General features: G+C 33.7%; 1 protein-coding gene across 6 annotated transcripts in view; it reads left to right on the plus strand.

Annotated features, from left to right (window-relative positions):
- The window catches only part of Sntg1 (syntrophin gamma 1), an 807,695-nt gene that overhangs the window by 645,880 nt on the left and 136,534 nt on the right, over window positions 1-25,281 (plus strand). For all 6 annotated transcript variants that reach the window (XM_069990696.1, XM_069990699.1, XM_069990700.1 and 3 more), the window contains one exon: window positions 5,876-5,914. In XM_069990696.1, coding sequence (XP_069846797.1) covers window positions 5,876-5,914 — 39 coding nt within the window. The remainder of the gene's footprint in view (window positions 1-5,875; window positions 5,915-25,281) is intronic.

Raw genomic sequence — 25,281 nt, forward strand, 5'->3', positions numbered from 1 at the left:
GTCTTTCAGGCCTGATCTAAAATATCAAGTCTCTTTGTCTCTCCCCATATTTGGTTTCAGGTCAGAAATAACACTTCCTGTGAAATGAGAATTACTTTTAATTTCTAAAGCATTTCTTCAGATTTTTTGGTATGCTTTATGTTCTTAATTTTTAATCCATCAGAATTATAAAGAAATTAAAACTCAAGATTTTAGCTTATTTTTTTCTCAATGAATTTTAAGTCAAAGTTAGAGTCTAAATTCAAGCATTAGCTTTGGTTCTGACGGAGCTGTTTTCTGTCTTTTAATTTGCTTGACCTGTATTTATCATGTACCTATTAAGAGCTATACATTGCCCCAGGTGCTAGTGGTGATGTGTCTGATGAAACAGACAGAAATCTGTGAATTCACTAATTGATAATGAAGTAGGACCAGACATCTTATAAAAGAATAATAAAAATATATCACATTAGATAATGATAAATAATCAGGAGAAAATGAATCAGAGAAAGGCAAGCTAGAATGGAGTACCAGATTACATTTTCATTCTGCTACCTTCCTGCTTAGGTGATATAAAGAATCATTCATTGTCTTCCTTTTTCACCCTGTCAGAACAGTGTAAATTAAGATTTCATTGATTTCCCTTTGTTCACTTCACTTGTTTTGTTGAATTTTTTTGTTCAGATAACTACTTTTTAATTTTAAAGTGAAATTACTCAGTTCATTCCCTAACAAGATATTGCATATCCAAATTGACCATGGAATTGCTGTAAATCTCCACAGATCACTGGCAATAAAAAATGCCACAAAATGCTCTAAATATGTGTGTAAGAATGTGTGGCTGTGTTTGAGTTTGTAATATATAATGTTTATGTTAAAGTATCTTTTTCTACTTTACCTAAGGTTCTGCAACTTCTGATTTGGAAGAAAATGTTCTAATCCAATCTAGAAAAAAAAAGAAATTAATACAGTATGTATAATGCAAAGTTAGTAAGATCCCCCTCATCTCAACAAACAAAATTCATGATAATACAGCTATATAAGAAGATGTAACTAGGAGTATTACAGTCTCAGGCCAGCTCCAGGTTAAAAATAAAGTAATAAACCTGTCTGGCAAATAACTAAGGCAAAAAGTAAAGGGCTGGGTTTGAAGCTTAAGTGGGAGATTGTGTGCAGAGCCAAGTGTAAGGATCTGAATTAAAAATGAGGTTCCAGGGCTGAGAAGGTGTCTCGGTAGTAGAGTGCTTGCCTTGTATGCATGAGGCCCTGGGTTCTATTCCTCAGTACCACATAAGCAGAATAAGCCAGAAGTGGTGCTATGGCTCAAGTGGTAGAGCACTAGCCTTGAGTTGGAGAGCTGAGGGACGGCACCCAGGCCCAGAGTTCAGGCCTCACAACCGACAAAAAAAAAAAAAAGCCTAACCTGAAATGGCAAAAAAGTAATTTAATGCATTAGGCTAAATGGCGGTATTAAAAAAATATGTTGAGTCTGACACCAATGGCTCATGCCTGTAATCCTATCTAACTTAAGTAGCTGTGATCTGAGGATTTCAGTTCTAAGCCAGCCAGGTAGGAAAGTCTGTGAGACTCTTTTCTCTAATTAAACACCAAAGGAAGCCAAAAACTAGAACTGGAAATGTGGCTCAAGGGGTAGAGCACTAGTCTTCAGGAAAAAAATAAAGACATTGTTAATTGTTTTTATATTTGCTTTAAAAATAACAATTTAAAAACTGAGTTACTTTGTAAAATGTATACCTTATGTATAAACATTTCATTTACAAAATTAGACCTTAACATCATTTAGATTTTCTTTCTTTTCTGAAGGTTGTAGCATCTTGAGATATCTTTCCCAATAAAAAAGAGCCACTAAACCAATTCATATGTTTGTAAAGAACTTCAAATGGAAAGTTCCAGGCACTGAAGGCTCTCTAGCTGTAGAAATGTGGCTCTCATTCTCAGTTCCTCTCTGCTGTAGCCATCTTCTCTAAGGGAATGTTCAGAGTACATTGCATTTCCAAACACAAGCAGAAAAAAGAGAATTTGTTTCAGATAGCATGGTATCCATTTCTTCTTAACTGGAAGTCTCCATCAAATTTCAAAGTTCCTATATTCTGGAACTGAAAGCAAGATGGGGCACATGTTTCTCTGCTCAGAAGTTATGGGAATGGCCTCAAGTTTGCAAAAGGGTCTGTAATTTAAACAAGCCAGATGGCTGATTGTCTTTGAAAGAAATATTTTCAATATTACAAATATTTTCAAGAACTCCTAAATCTATAGGCCTGCTTGAGAATAGATTATTCACCAGCCTAGGATATCCTAGGATATCTCCCAACTTATGTCAGTATTCTATTTTTTACTTAGAAATATAGACTCTGGGATACTTCATATACATATATATATATAAGTTAGGTGAACTTCCTGAGTTAGCAAACAAGTGTGTCTTTTTGAACTTCATGTAGACATTCATCAAATACCCCATTCTTAGTTTGAATCACTTTGTAGTCAGTATGTTCAGCATATAATTAATGTATGTTTATATTGTAGGTAGAGCATTGATATGGAATGTTCCTTCAAAGGAAGGCTTCACATTTGAGGAAACATCCCTCCAAAAGTACAAAATGTTTGCATTATCCTCTGACATGTGCACATTTGCATCATGTGAATAGGATTGAGGAAGGGTGTGCCACACACCAAAAAAAACAAAGTTTAAGGAGGATCTCAAGATATGGCTTCAAATAATTTACATTAAACAGACCATGGAAATGTCAAGGAAATTACTATAACTATAAATAGTAAACTAAGAATAGAAGACAGAGGTATAATCAAGACCAGGAACTGCACTGAGAAGTAATCTCTCACAGTGATGAAATTAGCCAGATATGAATACATAATTTAGGAACACAGCTTCTGTTTAGGACTATAGTTGTACAGGGCTTTGCTTACCTCACTGCAGCTGACGTGCTTGTAGGTTCTATCATTCACTGTCATTGTGGAATTTTTGTACAGAATTTCAGTCTAGGTAATTTTCTGCTCATATATTCTGAGGATTAATAGCATAGCAACAAGTTTCTAAACATCTGGCTTTATGGTATGGACTACAGTCCTGCCTTCTTCCATCTAGGAGTATGTATGTTCCCACACTGTCTTTTGCTCAACATCACTTGTCTTTCTCAGTTACTTGGAACTCAAACTGTAACTCATGCAGACTGTGTTGGCTTCACAGAAGCTTAACATGAAGAATAATGAAAAATTATTACTTTTTTTCTTTGAATAATACAGAGAATTTAGGATTTACATTATTTAGAAATAGCTCTGTTTCCAACAATAACAATTTTTAAACTATTTTAAAAATGAATTTTGTTGCTAAGCATATATTATTGATTATTTCATAGTTTATGTAACTAACTTAACACTATCACCATCATAAGAGCAATAATTTATTTTAAAAATAAAATTACAAGGGAACTAATAGATATTTTTGTTTGATCTTAAGTAGATTCTGCTTTATTGATATTAGTTGTTCTGATGACGAATAAGTAGTTTTCAGAAAATTTGCCATTAGCATTTTCTACATCAGGAACTCAGAGCCAGACACTGGTGGCTCATGCCACCCTAGCTACTCAGAAGGCTGAGACCTGAGGATCACAATTGAAAGCCATACCAGTCAAGAATCTTCATGAGACTCTGATCTCCACTTAACTACCAAAAAAAGCTTGAAGTGGAGCCATGGCTCAAGCTTAGGGATAGCACCCATGCTCTGAGTTCAAACCTCAAGACTGACACAAAAAAAAAAATAAATAAGAGCTTTGTCTGATCAAGGTGCATGGTATGTTTATGTGGACATCAGAATGAAACCTCTTGAAGAAGTTAGTTGATGGTAATAAAATAAAGTGGAAAACGGAGTTCATAATTTTTTTCCAAGTCTTTCCATTTCCTTAGGAATGGGGCAATGCCATTTTTTCTGATGGAAGTATAGAATTCCATTGTGTATACATACCACATATTCTTTTTTTTTTTTTTTTTGGTCATGGGGCCTGAACTCTTGGGCCTGGGCACTATCTCTCAGCTTTTCAGCTCAAGATAGTGCTCTACCACTTGAGCCACAGCACCACTTCCAGATTTTTCTTCTTATGTGGTGCTGAGGAATCCAACCCAGGGCCTTATGCATGCAAGGCAAGCATTCTACCACTGAGCCACCTTCCCAGCCCCACATACCACAGATTCTTGATCCATTCCTCTACTGAGTGGCATCTGGGTTGATTATGGTAATTAAACTGCAATAAACATGGTTGTGTTGGTAGCTTTAGTGTGGCCTTGTTTGCTGTTATTTGGGTAAGTTCCTAGGAGTGGGATTGCTGGGTTATACGTGTGTGTGTGTGTGTGTGTGTGTGTGTGTGTGTGTGTGTGTGTGTGTGTGTGTGTGTGTGTGTGTGTGTGTGTGTGTGTGTGTGTATGATTATTGGGTCTGGGGCTCTGTCCCAGAACTTTTTCACTCAATGCTACTGGTTTGTCACTTGAGCCACAGCTTCACTCACAATTTTTTGGTTGTTAATTTGAGGGAAGACTCTCATAGATTTTCTTGCCAGGACTATCTACAAACCAGAATACTTAAATCTCTGCCTCCTGAGTATTTAGGATTACAGGCATGAGCCCTAGCATTTGGCTTTTCAATATGATTTTTTTGGATTATTAATACATGATGTTGGCCATCAGCTCCTTCTATATACATTTCCAAAGTACTCAGGTTAACTTTAGAAACCAGGAATCTTATGAATTCTCAGCACAATCCCCAACACAGCAGCAAAGAAAAAAAATAGTTGGAATTATTTTATCAGTGTAAAAAAGATAACCTTCTTCAAATAAAATAGGTGTGTTTTCAAATTTACTTTGTGTGTTTATACTTTATATTCTCATTTATCATGAGGACAAAAGGGAATCTGACAAAGGAAAAAATAGGGCCAAGTGCTCATGAATTATACCTGTAATCCTAGATAATCAGGATGCTAAGATATGATCAAATCAACCAGGGCAGAAAAGTCTGCTAGACTTCATCTCCAATAAAGAGTAAAATATGGGCTGAGATGTGGCTCAAGTGTAGAGTTTCAGCCATGAACATGAAAGCCTGGTAAGAAGAAGGCCGGGGCTCATGCCTTCATTGCACTCCCCCCCCCACTTCCCACACACAAAGAACAAAAACAATCAGTTTATCAGTGAAAATAATTTGGGTATAATCTGGTGTTTTTATATTATGTAGGGTTAGCATTTTTAAGTTTCTCTAGAAACTCACTGAAAACTAATGATTAGTTTTAATCAGTAAGAGCAATGCTCAACAGACACTCTGTCATATAAAGGCCATTTATGGGAACATGGTGTGTATTTTCATTTGATTTGTAAAGTGTGTTTCCATGTGAACAGCAGAGAAGATGCTTCCTCCTAAGCTTCATTATAAATTCTTGTGAAATGTCATTCATTGAATTGTTTTAAAGTAAATGTTACTCTGAATTTAGTATCCTAGCTGAAAGTATTTGAAAATATATCTTCTATTTGTTTAGTGATTCGTTAATTCATTTACTCTGTTCTCTTGAATCTAGGGAAATCATGAGCCTTTGAAATCATAAGATTTTGAAGTAAAAACATCATGAAGTTGCTCTCTATGTCTAGGCTGATAAGCATTTAACTTCCATGTAAACGTTGGCTTTGATCACCTATAAATTGAAAACATGGAAATCTTTTTTCCAAATGTTTATATATAACATTTGGAATAATTATGAGGGACAATTAAAATTGGTGTGTGTTGTGCAATGAATGATATCACTAGGTTAAAGTGGCATGTATTAACACATTAAATAGATCTCATAAGAATCTGGGCCTTATTCTCACTTCTTTATCATTGCAGATTAAAAAAATCAACAGAAACTTTCCTGTAAACCAGCAGGTAAGATCAAGTAACACTTGCCATCTGAATCACATATTGCTTCAGTAGTATCTTTAACTGAACATAACTTCTGTGCCATTTAATTATTATGAAGAATTAATGGTTGATATTTGTTATCTTCAAGAGAACACATTAATTTATAGATTCATTTGAGGACATCTAATAAATATGTGTAATGACAGTAAAATAAATTACATTTATTTATTACATGTGTTTGGGACCATATACAGTTACAAAACATGTAAAGAAATGTAAAACTCAAGAGATTTCCACACGTCCATTACACAGCTCAATTAGGGAGAAACTCTCAGCTTCCCATCATTGTCACTTACGTTTCAATCTTACCTGATATTCTGAGTGTTTCCCTGCCATTACTTTTTTAAAAAACTGTCTCCTCAAAAGCAATTGGTACCCCCAAAGCAAGGTGAGAGTGGTTTTTATGATTGAAGTTATAAAGTGAAAATATGAGATATATTGACTAGTGACATATTTTTAGCAGGTGTTGGGCAAAATTATGGAAATGACTCATAGAGCATACACAGCATTCACAGTATCGATTCTATTTATACTGAACATGTGTAGGTTTTCCTCAATGGTTTCTCCTAAGAACCTTAGACCAGCACATAACAAGAAACTATTGTTTACTGTTTCAGTAAGATGGCTTTAGCATATCATCACTTTTGGAAGGTACATTGTAAACTGACCTCAAAGATCAAGGAATGTTTTTCACAATTTGCTGGCATTATTTCAAATGAGTCTACATTAGTGTATAAGATGAAAAATAACTATGATGGATGAGATTTATAAACTTATTATTTCTAACATCAACTTGGATTTGCAACTATTGAGCAAAAGGACACCTGGGAAGCCCTCTACGCAAGATAACATCTTATGTCAGTAGATAAATGTGAATCTGAGTGAAAGATCACATGAAATAAGGTAGGTATTTATGAATGGTATATAAATTCCAATCAAGTTCAATAATTAAAAACTTTAAATGTCCTCAAATTTGCTGAATTACTTCTCAATTTAAATTTCTAATTCCTTATCTTAAACAATTGTTTAATGGCAATTATATTTAAAAGTTTATTAAATTATAAATTTATATAAAGTTGTAAATTCTCAACACATGCCATAATTTTGTTACTATTTCTAAATTTTCCACATGTTCTTTGGAATATGGAGTATGTTATGTACAAACTGTGTCATTAATAGTATTTCTAACACAAAGCCCTGTGTAGTTGAAATGTTCATGAGAAGGCTCATTTAATCATTTAATCCCTGGGCATCTTTCCTAATGTGGAGCCTTCATCCTAGTACCTAATTAATGTTTTAAATAGATGCAGAGATTGATAAGATAGATTGTCTCACATTCCAGGTTGTCTCACATTCTACTTCTTCTACAATTGTACTTGATACCCTTGTTTTCAGTGGCACAGGCTCTCAGCTCATTACTCTATGAAGAAGCCTCTCATTTTATCCCAGGTGACTCTAGTTAGGGTGGGTTGCAGATAACACCCAGAAAACTACACTTTAAAGATTTCATAGAGCCTACAGTATAGGAGAAATTCCATTAAAGAGAAAATCTCCAAATAGAAAAGGCATCAGCTCTGGGAGGGAAGTTATAACAGGTATCTGTAGGTACAGCTCATTTATAATCAGATATATAAATATAGAAATTTATGGATTTGTGAATTCTTGAAAAATAATGAAAATGATCACTATTTCTTTAAGAATGAATCTAAGCCGGGTGCTGGTGGCTCGCACAGGTGGCTCATGCCTGTAATCCTAGCTATTCAGGAGGCTGAGATCTGAGGATCATGGTTCAAAGCCAGCCCAGGGAGGAAAGTCCCTGAGAATCTTATCTTTAATTAACCACCAGAAAAACAGAAGTGATACTGTGGCTCAAGTGGTAGAGTGTGATCCCGTGATCCTTGAGCTGAAGAGCTGAGAGACAGCACCCAGGCCCAGAGTTCAACCCCCACAATTGACCAAAAAAAAAAAAAAAAAAAGAAAAAGAAAAGAAAGAAAGAAAGAAAAGAAAAGAATGAATCTAGGTGAACACTGAGGCTCATGCCTGTTATCCTACTTACTTAATATGCTGAGATCTCACTTGGTTCAAAGCCAGGTAGGAAAGGTCCATGAGACCCTTATCTCCAATTAATCACCTAAAAGCCAGAAAAAAAGCTGTGTCACAAATTATAGAGTACTAGCCTTGAGCACAAAAGCCCAGGGTGAGTGTTCAAGCCCTGGACCAGCATATTAAACAAAAAAGAATCTAGATACAAGGTTGGAAGATGCACAAGTATAATTTGACTTGTCTCTGCATGTGTTTGACAAAACAAAAAAAAAGTAAAGGAAACTATAAAATTCCACTTCTGGAATGGCATCAGAGGAAAAGTGAGTAATGACCTCCAAAGTTAAAGTAATGAAATCAATGAATATCTAGCAAAATGGTCAGAATCAGTTCTTCAAGCATAAGGAAATGTACCTTTATCATTATATTATATATTGCTTATATATTCTTACGTATTTCTTACAGTTTTATATATCTTACATTCTTGTATATCTCTTAAATATTTATATATGCTTATTCACACTAAGCATATATGAAGAAACATGATGTGGTTTATATAAAGTTAAGGACATTAATATAAAAGAGATAAGATATTATGGGTGGAAATATGTTTCAGGTTAACCTAAGACTTAAAAGCTAAATTCCAAGCCAGCCAGGGATGGATCATGTTTGCAATTCTAGCTCATGAGGCTGGTATCTGATGATTATTTTTCAAAGCCAGCCTGGTATGAAAGTCTGTGAGACTTGAATCTCCAATTAACTACCAAAAGGCCAAAAGTGGATCTGTGGTTCAAGTGGCCAAGTGCCAGCCTTGAGCAAAGTTGCTAAGGGAAATTGCCCAGGCCTTGAATTCGAACTTCAGCACTAACACACACAAAATGCTGAAATTAAAAATCTGTAAGAAGTTCCTTATAGCAATAACAGACATGCTTTCAGTCCTACTTTTTGCTAATTTCTTTGGACATGGGGGTAACAGCACACTTTCACTCCTACAGGATTCCTAGATTGATCCTCCTGAGTAGCTAGATGTATACCATGAGATAGTGGCACATAGAGGACTTTTTCCTTCCTTATCTCCGTTCTCAGACTGCTTTCTGTCACTACAGATAGTTTTATCTTTCAGAACTATATGTAATAGGATTATATAGTATGCATTAAATCTTTCTGGATACTCTAACTATATGTAACAATATATAACTATATGTAACTATATGCAACAATATGTGCATCTGTACTTCATTTCCTCTCCCTATTGAGTAGTTGATCATGGGCCACTGTACTGTTATTGGCATATTGATACACCTGACCATTTGTTCTATTGTAAATTAGAGGTACACAAACAAAACAGCCCTAAACATTTGTGAGCAAGCCTTTCTATTGATTATGCTGTTAATTTTTTTGGATAAGATCATGTAAAGAAATAATTAAAATAGACAAGTATATTAAATGTTTTTCTTTGCTTTTTGTAGATCAATATGAGGGTCTGAACTTTAGAAGTGGGCACTCTTTGCTAGCTTTTTTACTCAAGGTTAGAGTGCTACTCTTTGGGCCACAGCTTGATCTCATTAATTAAAGATAAGTGTTTAATGGACTTTCCTTCCTAGGCTAGCTTTGAATCATAATCCTCAGATAACAGCCTCCCAAGAAGCTAGAATTACAGATGTGAGCCACCAGCACCCATACAAAACTGTTTTGTAAATAATTTCATCAATTTTTGTCCATAACATTAATTTTTCACAAGTTAAGCCAAGTGTTTTTACTTCACAGATATCCACAGTTGGTCATCTCTTGGTCCTTTTATTATTATTATTAATGGATTCAATGTTTTAGGGAAAACACTGCTGAGGATTTTTTCCTTCTCTGTTTAGGAGAGGTAATATTTTGTGGTTCTCTTATATTGAAGTCCCAGTAAGTAAAATTTGTTACATTTCCACTAATAGTCACTTCAAGTTAGTTTCTAGCTTACTTAACTTTTCTCAACATTTACACATACATATGTGGAAGAGTTACTTAATTTTTAAATAATTGAGTATGTGTTTAGGTATTAGATTGAATTTAGAACAATCTCCCTTTCTGGATTTCTAGTAGGAATTTATGAAGCATTGGTATTATTATTTTGCTATTTGGTAAAATTCTTTCAGTAAAACTGTCTTTATGTACATATAGATTCTTAACTAAAAAGTCTATCATTTCAATTTATGTCTTTCTGATTAGGTATTAGCAGTTATGTCTTGCTAGGATTTCTTGCATTTCCTCTTTTTCTTAACTAAGCTATCAACACACATTTACTCAGTTTTCATATACTTTTACTTTCACAATATGAGTGCATTATCTTTTTAAATAATTCATCAGTCTACAGACTTAACAATGTTCCTTAATTCTTTTCAGAGCATTAGTTGTTTTGTTTTGTTTCTGGGCCAGTCCTGAGACTTGAACTCATGGCCTGAGTGCTTGTTGCATGAGCTTTTGTGCTCAAGAGTATCACTCTACTACTTAAGCAACAGCTCTCTCTCTAGCATTGTTTCATAGTTAATTGAAAATGAAAGTTATACAGACTTTCTTGACTGGGCTGGCTTTGAAGTACAATCCTCTGTTGATAGCCTCCTGAGTAGTTATTTTGTTTCCTTTTTTATATATATTTCATTGACTTTCACTGTGATGTTTATGATTTTCTTCCCTCTTTTAGGCTTGGAATGATTGGTTTTTCTATTAGATCTTAATACATTGTATGAAAACTATGAATTTTTTGTATCAAATCCTGTTTAATTGCCACCAATTGCATTTTAAATACAGTTTTTTCTTCATAATTAATTCATGGTATACTACAACTTTACTGATGTCTGCAAAGTCCAATAGACAAAGTGATTATTTTCACCCAAGAGTTGAAATGGAGCTGGTGGTGAGATCATTGAGACTGTAAATTTACTAGTGTTCTAATAAATTCTGAAAGACAATATTCTTGTATTTATAGTCTTCTTTCAGATGTTTATATCAACAGTTAATAATTAGCCTTTAAACTTGTTAAATGTTGTCAATATTTGTTTATATATCACTCATAAACTTGATAAAGAGATCACTAGACATTCAATCCAGTAATTAAGGAACTATTCTGAAATAGAAGATATTATGAAATCACTGTGAAGGCAGAATGTAGACCTGAAGATAGAAGTGGAAAACTGGAGAGGGAGCGGAGAGGGACGGAGGTGTTGGGGGGGCGGGGGCAGCAGAAGGTGGTGTGGCTGTTGTAAATATCCCTACAGAATAATTCGGTGGTTGTCTGGCATTGTTGGCTCACGGTTGTAATTTGACTTACTCAGAAGGCTGAGGTCTGAAGATCCCAGTTTGAAGCCAGACTGGACAGACAACTATGTGAGACTCCTATCTCCAGTTAATCAGCAAAAGACTGGAAGTGGAGGTGTGTCTAAAGTAAAGAACACCAGGACCCCAAATTTAAGCCCCCATGACAGCATGCACGCATGCACACGCACCCCCACACACACACATAAAAACTTTGGTGGGTGAATTGAAACTGCTTTATACAACTACTTAAAGATAATAAAATAGGGGGAGAAAAGTAGGAGAAAAATAAGGGAAGGGGTAACAAGTTTGACAAGAAATGTGCTTATTACCTTACTTATGTAGCAATAAACCCTCTGTACATCATCTTGACAATAAAAAGATAATAAAATAAATAACTGAGTAAATTATTATGACCCTAGTGGGTTTTTTATTGTTGTAGAATTAAATAGCAAAACATATAACCTAAAATTTCCATATTATTTTATTTTCTTTAACTCTTTTCAACAATTATTTATCACATCTTCAATAATGTGGAAAGAATCATCCAGTGAATATAGCAGAGAACAGTAGTACATACTTGTAATCACATCACCCAAGATGAGTGCATCTTTGATACTAGTCTAGGTTACATAGCTGGACTTCTCACAAAAAGACTTGTCTCAAAAGTGCCTCAAAAGACTAAACATAGAGCATTTCTGTGACCCAGCAAATCCACTCTTGGGCCTTTAGCCAATAGATTACAAACAAGGCCACACTGAAGTTCCCAGCAAAATCATGTTTATTGCAGCATTGGTTACCACAGCCAAGATATGGAATTAATCATATGTTCCTTAGTGGACAAATGGATCAAGAAAATGTGATATATACATATGTATATGCATATATAATATAACATATATATATATATATATATATATATATATATATAAAATAGAATTCTATGCTTCTATCAGAAAGAAAGCTATTGTATCATTGCTAAGGAAATGGAAAGACTTGAAAAAAAATATTAAGCAAAGTAAGTAAGTCAGACCCAAAGAACCATAGGTCATATGGTTTTCCTCATTTGTGGTAACTATAAATCCACAAGTAAATGCACTGAATGACCAAAATGACTAAAAGACCAAAAAATACTCTTCAACATGATAAATTATGCAGGTCTCTGAAAACTCACATAGTTACACCAAAAGAGAATATTCTTAGGAGTTGATCACAAAGGCTTAATAACTATGTGCATACAGTCATATAAAGTAAGATTTTTTCAATTTACCTTTGTCTTGTTTGTTAGTTTATCTCTTTGGAATGGTAAGGGAAGGGCAAAGAAAAGTTGGGACAAAAGGTGAGCAAAAGCAGCAGTTATACTCACTAAACACTATGTTGAAAATGAGCTATACAACTTGTGAATGGGGACAGGAGGGAAAAACTGGTAAAGAAGGAATGATATTGTTCAAATACAAATGTACTCATTACCTTACTTATGTAACTATAACCCCTCTGTTTATCACCTTCACAATAACAACAACATATATACATATATACATAAAATATATCTATTATATCTTATAATAAGCATATTATAATATACCTTTGGAAATTATAATATGTATATATTATATATATATATATATATATATATATATATATATATATTTGATGAATGATTCTCCATTCTCTGAGTTCAGGATTCTTTGTGTAATTTGGAAGTTTCATCTGATTTTAGAAATAAAAGGATCTCTTTTTCAAGTAAATAAAATAATACCTCCTTGGATCTCATGTAGTCAATAATATATCTCTTGTAGAGAACAATAAATTTAAACAAACTTGTATATCCAAAATAAATAATAGGAATTTAATCATTTATGATTTCATTTTAGTCAAGAAGGGAAGGAAAACTAAAATGTAGGAAGATTCTTTTTAGTTAATTACACTTTGCTTCAATGAATTGATATGAAATATATATTTTTTCTGAATATAGATATCAATAATTAAAGAATGATCCTGTGTTTGTAAAACATGCCTTAATGCTTTATGTTTTATGCTATAATCTCCAGATATGAGAGTGTGGATTTTTGAGAGCAGTTTTTTATTAAAAATTAAAATATAAAGTGTTCTTTTTTTTGCATTCTTTTGTTTTGATTTGGTGTCAATTTTGGTGCTTGAACAGAGGTCCTGAGTGGTGTTCCTGAAACTTTTTGCTGTAGGCTAGTCCTTTACCACTTGAGTCATAGCTTCACTTCTGCCCTTTTTAGTAATTATATATGAGTCCTACAAATTTTCCTGCCTAGGATGGTTTCAAAGTGCAGTTCTCAGATCTCAGCCTCCTGAATAGCTAGCATTACAGGTGTGAGCTCTCAACACTTGGCTAAGTTTCATTTTTAAAAGAATATTGTTAATAAAGCAAACATTGTAAAAAACTAAAGACTCCAGGTGAGTCCTGTTACCTTAATATTAATATATTAACCCAATTATGCCCCAATAGGCCTATATCTGCAAAAAAACAGAGAGTTCTAAACTACAACAACCAACAACCACAGTTCATGAAATGATTCAGTCTTTATTACTTTCTATGCTTATGTATAGATAGTTTATTTGTTTGTTTGAATTTTAAGATGATATTATATCTGTGATTGTTAGCCCTGAACAACTGAGATAAGCCTGGAGATATGAATTGACTTATTTTTAATGAGCATCCATTTAGTGGCTCATATCTGATTATGTAAAATAATATTTGTGGAAATGAACCCAAGAAAATGGAAAGAAGAAGTTTTTTTCTTTGTTGTTGTGTTTTTTTTCTTCCTTTCTTTTTGTCATGTTTACTGGTTTGTATGTATCTGAAATAGATAGTAAAGAAGGGCACAAAAATGTAGAGAAAATGGGTGAACAAATGCATCAGTGGTACTCACTAGACACTATGTTGAAAATTAACTATAAAATCTTGTGGGTTTGGGTGAGAGGGTAAAGCTGGGAAAGAGTGAAGGAAGGAGTGACATTTTCCAAAAAGAAATGTACTCTTTATTTGCCTTATGTCACTGTAATGCTCTGGACATCACCTTTATAATAACAATAACTAAATTTAAAAATATAAAATATAAAACTACTTAATAACAAAATGTAACAAAAATAAGCACATTACATATGATTAATTATATAGAAATGAGAATGTTAGGAAAGATGTATAAATCCGAGATACTATAATTCTTAGTTTTAAGTAAATTTTAACTGCTCATTGTATTTTTAAGAACACTAAGCTATTTGTGCATATAGAAAAGTGTCATTTGATAGTATTGCACTTATAACAGATAACTTATTTCTGGATTGTAAGTTGACCATTCCCAAAAAAGAAAATCATGTCATCCCCATGTCCTAAAACTCAAAAGCTAATTTTCACTAAATAGAGATTTTTTTGCTTTGTTAATTTTTATTTCATCTCCCCAATGAATTCAGATATGTAGCAGAAGAATTAATTTGTTAATCTTCAAAGTATATTGTGACAAATTGAATGTAGTAGCATTTGATGTTATTTTTAACTATTCAAGGAACAATGAGCTATTGAAATTTGCATTTTAATTACATAACCTTACCCAGTGAGGCAGGAGTGAATGTTAATCACAGTTTGAACAACAGGAAACAGGAAAATGACTTAGATAGTTGTGCTTAGTATGTATTTGTTTCAATGGGTTGAACATCTTATAAAAAAGAATACTGTTTTCATGAACAGACAATACATTGTACACAGAGATGTGCCTATGTAAAATATAATATATGGAAAAGCCTACGTAAAATATAATAGCAGTTAATTACTACGTAAAAAGTACCTCAATATTTCTGATAGTGTTTTTGAAAAAGGTGTTTCTCCAGGAAAATGATCCTGTACACTTAGAACTTAATGGATATTAAATATCCAATCATAATTTTTCTGAAGTACAGGAGTCAGCAACAAAATCTGTGAATGAAAGAGAAAAAAATGCAAGTAAAAACTTAGAGCAAAGATAGATACCTACAACCCCAGCGACTGGGGAAACTGCAAATCTAAGAATCTAAGGATCTCAGTTTGAGGCCAGCTCAGGCAAAAAAAAAAAGTCCATGAGACTCTTTTCTACAATTAACCAGCAGAAAGCTGAAAGTGGAGTTATTGCTCAAGTGCTACAGTACTAGCCTTAAGCAAAAAATCCAAGCAAGGGCTCCTGAGGCCTTGAGTTCAGTCTTCACTTCCAGCACCAAAAAGGAAACAAAATGATTAATGACTGAAGAGTACTTTCAGCATATTTGATGCTTAATTTGATGAAATAATCTAGGCTCCAATGGGGAGGAAATTTCTACTGGATATTTCATAGGAGCTTGAAAAGGGGATTAAGACAGGGAAGCATGCCTAATTGGCACCAGGTTTTTGGGCTTAGGCACTTGTTAGAAAGAGAATGATGGGTATGTCACTTTTTTTAAGTCACAAAATACTTTAATCACTCCAGTGGCTCTCATTCACCCCAAATAACCAATATGGAAAACATCAGAGAGAAAAACATTTAAAAAAAATTAATTAAGAAGAAAAACCATGTGAGTCCTTTTCTTGGAGTTCATCTTATCTGACCATTTCTGCTTGTCTCACACATATACTAGTTATTGCAAATAAGGGAAACCATGGGACCTATGTTTTTTTTCACCTGGCTTATTTCACTTAATATAATTTTTTCCAAGTCTTTTCATTTCCTAACAAATGGGGCAATGTCATTCTTTCTGATGAAGACATAGAATTCCGTTGTGTATATATACTACATTTTCTTGTTCCATTCAGCTACTGAGGGGCATCTGGGTTGGTTCCATATCTTAGCTATGGTAAATAATACTGCACTAAACATAGCTTTAATATGATCTTGTTTTGATCATTTGGGTAAATACCCAAAAGTAGGATTGCTAGATCATAGGGGAGCTCTATGTGGAGTCTTTTGAGGAACCTGTTTTTTCTTTCTTGCGATTGTTTCTAATATATTTATAAAATGATTTCTTTGTTGCTTTGTATGTCCCTCCCCCACATAACCCCTGTTTTCACTGTGTTTGATGTTAGTATAATTTGTGGAGGGGAAGGGAAAAAACAAATTGTTTAAATAGGGATATAGGTGGACCCATTGCCACAATGAGATGTACAAGACGTTGTATCAAAAAATGAACTTTACATCTTTGGTTGGGGCCGGGGGGGGGGGGGGGGGAGGATGGGAAGGGATGGTAAGAGGAAACAAAGAAGGAGGCAACAATGCTTGATAAGAAATGTACTCATTAGCTTGTCCATGTAATTGTAACCCCTCTGTATGGAATTTTCACAATAAAAAAATTAATTAAGGTTATTTTTTAATTTACTGATTTTTTTCATATTAGATTTGTTGACTGATATTAATTATAATTGTTTCAATTCTATACATTATTGATGTATTCTCATTTTACCCTCTCCATTATATTTATAAGAAAGATTATGTTTCAGTTAATGTTATCTACTAGGTATACATATACATCTACTCAATAATTAGTATGTCCACAACTTAAACTATTTTTTATCATTTCTTTAAGGCATATACTTTCAAAATCCACCCTTTAAATTAATTTTTAGTTTTTTGTTAACACATAATATTTGAACATACTTATGAGGCACAATGCAATTCTATGACCCACATATGCATTGGATAATGATCAAATCAGTATAATTAGCATCTCCATCACTTTAAGTTTATATCATTTCTCTCCTATATTTTGAAATGTGCCATGTGTATGAATTCCTCTCCTCTATGTTGAAATGTACCATGTGTTTCTGTCATTTATATCACTATGAAAACCATAGAATAACAATTTATTTTTACATCTAATAACATTTTACCAATTGATTTATCTCCCTCCTCTTTTCTATTCTCCAGTCTTTGATCATCATTTTTCTACTCTTAACTGCTATGCAATAAACATTTCTAGCATCATTCAATATTTGTCTCTCTATGTTTGATGTAGTTTGCTGAATATAATGCTTGACATATTTTATTGAATATAATGTTCTTTAGATTCACCCATTTTGTCATGAATAATAAGGTTTCATGCTGTTTTGTGACTAAATAATATTCTATTGAATACATGGTATACTTTCATTGAACATTGAGGTTAATATTTTGGCTATTATGAATGAATGACAAAGAATTATCTTTTCAACATGAGGATTTCCTGTCTTTTAGGTATATAACCTACAATGCCATTGCTGGGTCATATATCAGATCTCTTTAGCATTTTGAGAAATTTCCATTTTGTTCTTCCTAACAGCTGTACTAACTTACATTACCATCAATAACACATAAGAGCTCTCTTTCTTGACATCCTTATAGGGTTTACTACCTAAAAAACTAGTCTTGTTGACATCCACTTTCACTAGAGCAAAGTTGCCTCTCATGGTGGTTTTCATTTGCATTTTCCAAATCATTCATTATGTTGAATGTTTTTTTTTCACCTAATTATAGCCATTTGTATGTCTTCTTTTAGGAAATCTCTAGTCAAATATTCAGCCTAGGGCTGGGAAGGTGGCTCAGTGGTAGAGCGCTTGCCTTGCATGCCTGAGGCTGTGGGATCGATTCCTCAGCACCACATAAGCAAAAAGAAAAAAAGCCAGAAGTGGCACCGTGGCTCAAGTGGTAGAGCACTAACCTTGAGCTGAAGAGCTGAGGGACAGCACCCAGGCCCAGAGTTCAGGCCCCATGACTGGACCCCCCCAAAAAAAAAATATTCAGCCTATTTTTAAAAAATTGATTTGAAGCCATGATCTCACTTTACAGCCATGGCTAACTTCAAACTCTCAGTCCTCTTAGCTTTACTTCCGAAATGCTGGGATTACACATGTGTGCCATCATATCCAATAGACCTACTTTTAAATATAATTATTTCTGTACGTTTTTGTTTTTATTCTTAAGTCCATTATATATTCTGGGCATTATTTCCTTGTCAGATGTATTGTTTGAAAATATTTCATCTCATTTGGCAGGAACTCATTGCTCTGTTGCTATTTTCCTTTGCTGTATAAAAGCATTATAGTTTGATGTCCCATTTTTCAGTTTTTGTTGACAGTAACTTTAGGATCCAGTCCAAAATAAATATTGCCCAGCCAATAGTTTGAAGTATTCTTGTGTATCTCATTTAATATTTTCAAGCTCTAGGCCTAGGTTTAGTTTATTTTCAGATAATACTACAGGGAAATAATTGTTTCTAAATGTTGCAAAGTGTTTTTATGGGATTTTTCACTATGTATTCTAGTGATATTTCACATGTAGCAGTGGTTATGCTATCACAATGTTCTGGTAATAGAACAACTATTTAAAAAATAAAAATGCAAATATAAGGATTGCAGGATGACTAGTCCTCCAGAAACAAGAAGCAAAGTGAGAAGAATACAGATGCATTTTGAGGTGACTGGCCATGAGAGAACATTGAAACCTTGAAAGTTTCAAAGACCTGAAACAATGGAATATTAAGAAAAACAAAATATTCCAGTACCCGCTATCCCTATCAGAAAAAAACCATCTGTTAATCTTTAAAATTAGTGTGTCCAAAAAGTCATTTAATTTTAAAAGCATCTTTATAATAAAATAACAAGTCAAAACAATAAAATACAAATGAAGCACACAACAAACACAATTCTCTTACATTAAAGAGATGTAAAATCAGTTGCTTTCCAATTTATTAATGAGAATAAAGCATAGAGTTTAAGAAGCATAAGTATAAACTTGACATTGATGCAAAGAAACTATTGTTTTTATATCTACAATCTGAGACAGTAAAAAGAAAACTGAAAGGCTAACTAAATTAGTTGTCCTGACAATTATGTATTGATGATGCTTAATTGGTGTGTAGTTGAGTGCTTTTATAGCATTTATTAATTTAAAAAATAAGTTGGATAGAAAAAATTGGATATTATGAAAATCTGCCAGCATTGAATCTTATTTGATAAGCCTTGTAAGGTGAAATGGAAGAGAATGATAGAAGGAGTAACATTGGTTAAGATACATTGTGCTTATAACATATGGAATTATAGCCTCTTTGTATAACCACTTAATAATAAATAAACCCTTAAGTATAATATATGCTAAAAAAGTACTTTCACTAAATGGACAATTACTTTCCCATCCCCCTTGCAGATAGCTCTGTCTTGCTTCCCCAGGGTATAGCCAGACCCAAAGAAACATAGGTCCCATGGTTTCCCTTATTTGCAATAACTAGTATATGTCTTCAGCTCAAGGCAAGCACTCTATCACTTGAACCACAGCGCCACTTCCCCTATTTTATCTTTTTAAAGAAACTTTTCTTGGTTAATTCATTTTTTTTATTGCTTCTTGCTCTAATTTCTATTTCTTTTTTTCTTTTCTTCTTCTTTTTTTTTTTTTTGTCGGTTGTGGGGCTTGAACTCTGGGCTTGGGTGCTGTCCCTGCACTCTTCAGCTCAAGACGAGTGCTCTACCACTTGAGCCACCACGCCACTTCCAGTTTTCTAGTGGTTTATTGGAGACAAAAGTCTCACAGGCTTTCCTTGCCCTGGCTGGCTTTGAACCTCAATCCTCAGATCTCAGCCTCCTGAGTAGCTAGGATTACAGGCATGAACCACTGGTGCCCGCCCAAGATCAATAGGCTATCCTGAAGAGTTTTCCATGTGGACATAAGAAATGTGTTTTATATTTGTGGGCAAAATATTATGCATATGCTTTTCAGGTTCCTTTGATTTATTATGTAAATTTTCTTTTCTGTTACTGATCTTCTGATTATTTTTATCAATTATTAAATTGTGATATTTAGATTTAATATTAGTATTACAGAGTTTTTCTTCAGCATTCAATTTTAGGAATATTTGATCCACATGTTTAAGGGATGGAATAAGTATATATACATATATATATATATATATATGTATATATACAATTATTCATTGATTAGCCCATGATTCATACAATATCCATCTTTTTGTCTGTTAACTTTCTTATTTATATGTGGTTTTGTTTGATGGTTTGATACTGAGCTGTGCTCAATTTGGTCATAAATTATAAAATACATTTTCCTTGTTTTATTTTTAAACAATGTTCATATTTCTTTTAGCTATAATATGACTCACAAAGTATAGTTAGATATTTTTCTTCCTTTTTTCTTTAATCTCTCAGTATGACCTACATACATGTTTGTTAGGGAACTCAATGTAATTGCACTTAATTACTGATACAAGCAAGCTTATTACTGTCATTTTGTTTTCTGTATGTTCTGTAGCTTTTGTTCCTTATCTTCTCATTTATTGCTTTTAGTGTTTAGCCGATTTCTTTAGTAAGGGCAAGTTTTGATTTTATGAATGAGACAAATTATATTTTCATATATTAAATATCAATTAACAAATTCATATTTTTTGGTTTTGTTTTTAAATTACTTTAAAATAAAAATATAGTTAGGATACAAAAATTTAAGGACACTTAGTTTCATGTGTTCATATATATTTACCTTTTCTAGGTAACTTTACATTCTCATCTAGTTTCAAATCACAGTCTAGCATGATTTTAAGGAAAAAAAATGCCTTTAGCAGTTTTTACAGGATTTATTTAGTGCTAATGAATTAACTCAGCTTTTGTTCATCCTTTAACATCTTTATTTATCACTTGTTTTGCATTACAATGTTTTTCAGATAGAAATTCTCTGGCAGAAAGTTACTATTTTTGTCAGCAGGTGTTACTCATTGCCTTCTGGTCTGTGAATTTCTGCCCAAAGTTCTTCTGGTGAGCTTACACAGAATGATAATTTCTTTTTCTGCTTTCAAGATTGTCTTTTAACTTTGATAATTGATTATAATACAGTTCTATATAGATTTCTAAGGGTTTATCTATTGGAGTTTATTTTTATATCCATATATATATATATATATATATATATATATATATATATATATATATAGGTTTTTTCTTTTGGAAAATTTTATTTTAAAATTTAGTTTTTTTTAATAATTAAATTATTTTTAATAATTTTAATTATTTTTTATCTTCTTTAATTTTATTGTCAAGGTGATATACAGAGAGATTACAGTTACATGCTTAAGGTAGTGAGTATATTCCTTGTGAAACATTGTTACTACCTTCCTTGTTTTTCAAATTCTGCCTCACATCCTGCTCTCTGATGTCATTCTTTTTTTTTTTTGTTTTGTTTTTACAAAGACAATTTTATTCCGTAAAAAGGAGATTACAAGAAACATTTTTTCTCAGATGAAACAGGGATTAGAATGTCCCTATACTTGTGAAATGGTCATGAACTTGGGAAAACAGGTGGCAATTCCTCTTGCTTTTCTTTCTTCCTTTCTTTCTTTCTCTTTCTTTCTTTCTTTCTTTTCTTTCTTTCTTTCTTTCTTTCTTTCTTTCTCTCTTTCCTTCTTTCTTTCTTTCTTTCTTTCTTCCTTCCTTCCTTTCTTTCTTTCTTTCTTTCTATTGAAAAGGTGATGAGCAGGGGGTTACAGTTACATAAGTAATGTAATAAGTACAATTGTTTGTAATCATTGTTACCCCTCATTATCTCCCACTTGCCCCTTCTTATCCCCCCCCAATTTGTAATGTTCATATCCAACATAATGTCAAGTGAGTATCAATGTTGCTTTGGTTCATCCATTGTCCTGCTGTTTCTGTGATTCCCTTTTCCTTCCTCGTATTTCATTATCTTATATGCAAAACACGAGGTACAAAAAAAAACTAAGAGAAATGAAGGAAAAATAAAACAATAGAAAAAAAGAACAAACTACATACAAGGTCTAATAAGAACCTCTTGTTTTCATATATTGGAGTTCATGTTGATATCCTTCATTATATATGATCCTATGCACTAGCAGTTGGGTTATTGAGATCCCTTGTTAAAAATATTATATACATATTATAGTTCTTACAAATGAGGGAGATCATACAATCTACTTTTCTTTGGGTCTGGCTTACTTTACTTGATATAACTTTTTCCAAGTCTTTCCATTATGAATGGAGCATTGTTATTCTTTCTGCTGAAAGCATAGAATTCCACTGTGTGGATGTATCACATTTTCTTGATCTATTCATCTACTGAGGGGAATTTTGGTTGGTTCCATATCTTAGCTAAGGTAAATAATGTTGCAGTGAAAGCTGGTAGCTTTCCCAGAAGTGGGATTCTGGGTCATAGGGGAGTTCTATGTTTAGTCTTTTGAGAAATATCCACACTTCTTTCCAGAGTGATTGAACAATTTTGCACTCCCACCAACACTGTAGTAATGTTCCCCTTTGGTTGCATCCCCACCAGCATCAGATTTCTTGATTATGACCATTCAAATTGGTGTAAGATGGAATCTCAATGTAGTTTTGATTTACATTTCTTTTATAGCCAGAGATGTTGAGCAATTCTTCATGTGTCTCTTGGCCATTCGTATTTCCTCTTTAGAGATGTCTCTCTTCAGGTCTTTAGCACACTTTTTTTTAATGGGGTGGTTGTTTCTTTGACAGTTTGCTTTGGGGAAAATAAATTTCTTGAGCTGTAGGTATATTTTAGATATGAGACCCTTTTCTCTTGAATGGCTGGGGAAGATCTTCTCCCACTCTGTTTTGATATAGTTTGATATATTTTGCTAACTATGTCCTTTGCCATGCAGAAGTTCTGCAGTTTAATGCAGTCCCATTTATCCATTTCCTTGATTTGTTTGTTTTTATGGGCAAGGTGAGACTGCTGAAGGCAGCAGATAGAAGGATCTTGCTTTTTAATCCAACTAGAGAATCTGTGTCACTTAATTGGAGAGTTAAATCCGTTAATGTTGAGAGTTAGGACTGAGAGGTGTTGGGTAGTTCCTGCTATGTTATCCACATTCTTGGGGGCTAAGATGGCTCTTGGATTCTCAGTTTGGGTGCGGTTTCTTGGCCTTTACTATGTTTCCTCAAAAGACTCCACATAGAGCTCCCCTATGACCCAGCAATACCACTTTCGGGCATTTACCCAAATGATCACAAACAAGACCATACAGCACAACTATGTTTATTGCAGCATTATTTACCATAGCTAAGATATGGAACCAACTCAGATGCCTCTCAGTAAATGAATGCATCAAGAAAATGTGGTATATATACACAATGGAATTCTACGCCTCCATCAGAAAGAATGACATTGCCCCATTTGTTAGGAAATGGAAAGACTTAGAAAAAATTATATTAAGTAAGCCAATGCCAGGCACCGGTGGCTCACGCCTGTAATCCTAGCTACTCAGGAAGCTGAGATCTGAGGATCACGGTTCAAAGCCAGTCCAGGCAGGAGAGTCCATGAGCCTCTTATCTCCAATGAACCACTAGAAAACCGGAAGTGGTGCTGTGGCTCAGGAGATAGAGCACTCACCTTGGGCTGAAGAGCACAAGGACAGTGCCCAATCCCAGAGTTCAAGCCCCAAGACCAAAAAAAAAAAAAAAGTTAAGTAAGCCAGGCCCAAAGAAACATAAGTCCCATGGTTTCCCTTATTTGCAATAACTAGTATATGTCTGAGACCAGCAGAAATGGTCAAACAAGTTCATGTTAGGCGAAATGAACCTCAAGATAAGGACTCAAATGATTTTTCTTTCTTGCTATTGTTTCTAACATATTTATAAGATGATTTCTTTGTTGCTTTGTATGTCCTTCCACCACAGTATAAGCCCTGTTTTCACTATATTTGATGTTGGTATAATTTGTGGAGGGAAAGGCAAAAAACAAATTGTTTAAATAGAGATACAGGTGGACCCATTGCAACAATGATTTGTGCAAGATGTTATGTGAAAAGCAAACTTTACAGCTTTGGTGGGGGGGAGAGATAGGAACATATAGTAAGGGGAAACAAAGGAGGAGGCAACAATGCTTGATAAGAAATGTACTCATTACCTTGCTCATGTAATTGTAACTCCTCTGTATGGTATTTTCACAATAAAAAACTTATTAATAATAAAAATATTATATACTGTGATTGAACAGAATTCATACCAAGGATGCAAAGTTGGTTCAATATACCCAAATCAAGTAATGTAATTCAACACATCAATAGAAGCAAGGACAAGAACCACATGATTATTTTCATAGATTCAGAAAAGCATTTGACAAGATCCGATACTCCTTCATGTTGAAAGCTCTAGACAAACAAGAATCCATGGCATATTTCTCAATATAATCAAGGCTTTATATGACAAGCCTACAGCCAGTAGGCTTAATGCTGAAAAGTTAAAGCCATTTACTCTAAAAATCAGGAATGAGACAAGGCTGTCTGCTCTTTCCATTCTTCTTCAATATATTAGAATTCCTAGCTAGAACAATAAGGCAAGAGGCAAACATAAAGGGGACCCAAATAGGGAAAAGGAAGTAAAACTCCATCTTTGCAGATGACATGATCTTATATCTAGAGAATCCCATACACTCCACTCCCAAGTTACTTGACCTGATCCAAAATTTTGACAAAGTTGCAGGGTATAAAATCAATCCACAGAAATCTTTTCTTTATGTCAACAATGAGGACCAAGAGGCTGAAATTAGGAAAGTAACTCCAGAAGGAACCAATGCAACAGCAATATACACAAGACAATATCTTGGAAATGATCTGTACTACTTGGGGTGGAGGTGAGGGAGGGAAAGTAGGAGAAAAATGAGGGGAGGCATAACAAGTTTAACAAGAAATGTACTTATTACCTTATTTATGTATATCACCTTGACAATAAAAAAATTAATTTAAAAAATAGCTAGGAATCAATCAAGAAGTGAAAGATTTCTACAATGAAAACTTCAAAAATCTGAAAAAGGAAATTAAAACAGATCTCAGGAAGTGGAAAAACCTTCCATGTTTCTGGATTGGGAGGATTAACATTGTTGGCATATAGAAAAGCCATTGATTTTTGAGGGTTAATTTTATACCCTGCCACTTTGCCAAAGTTTTGAATCAGCTTGAGTGATTTGGGAGTGTAGTCTGTGGGATTCTTTAAATACAAGATCATGTCATCTGCAATGAG

This window comes from Dipodomys merriami, unplaced genomic scaffold (assembly GCF_024711535.1).
Source record: "Dipodomys merriami isolate MVZ:Mamm:240054 unplaced genomic scaffold, mDipMer1.0.p SCAF_4, whole genome shotgun sequence".
NCBI lineage: Eukaryota > Metazoa > Chordata > Mammalia > Rodentia > Heteromyidae > Dipodomys > Dipodomys merriami.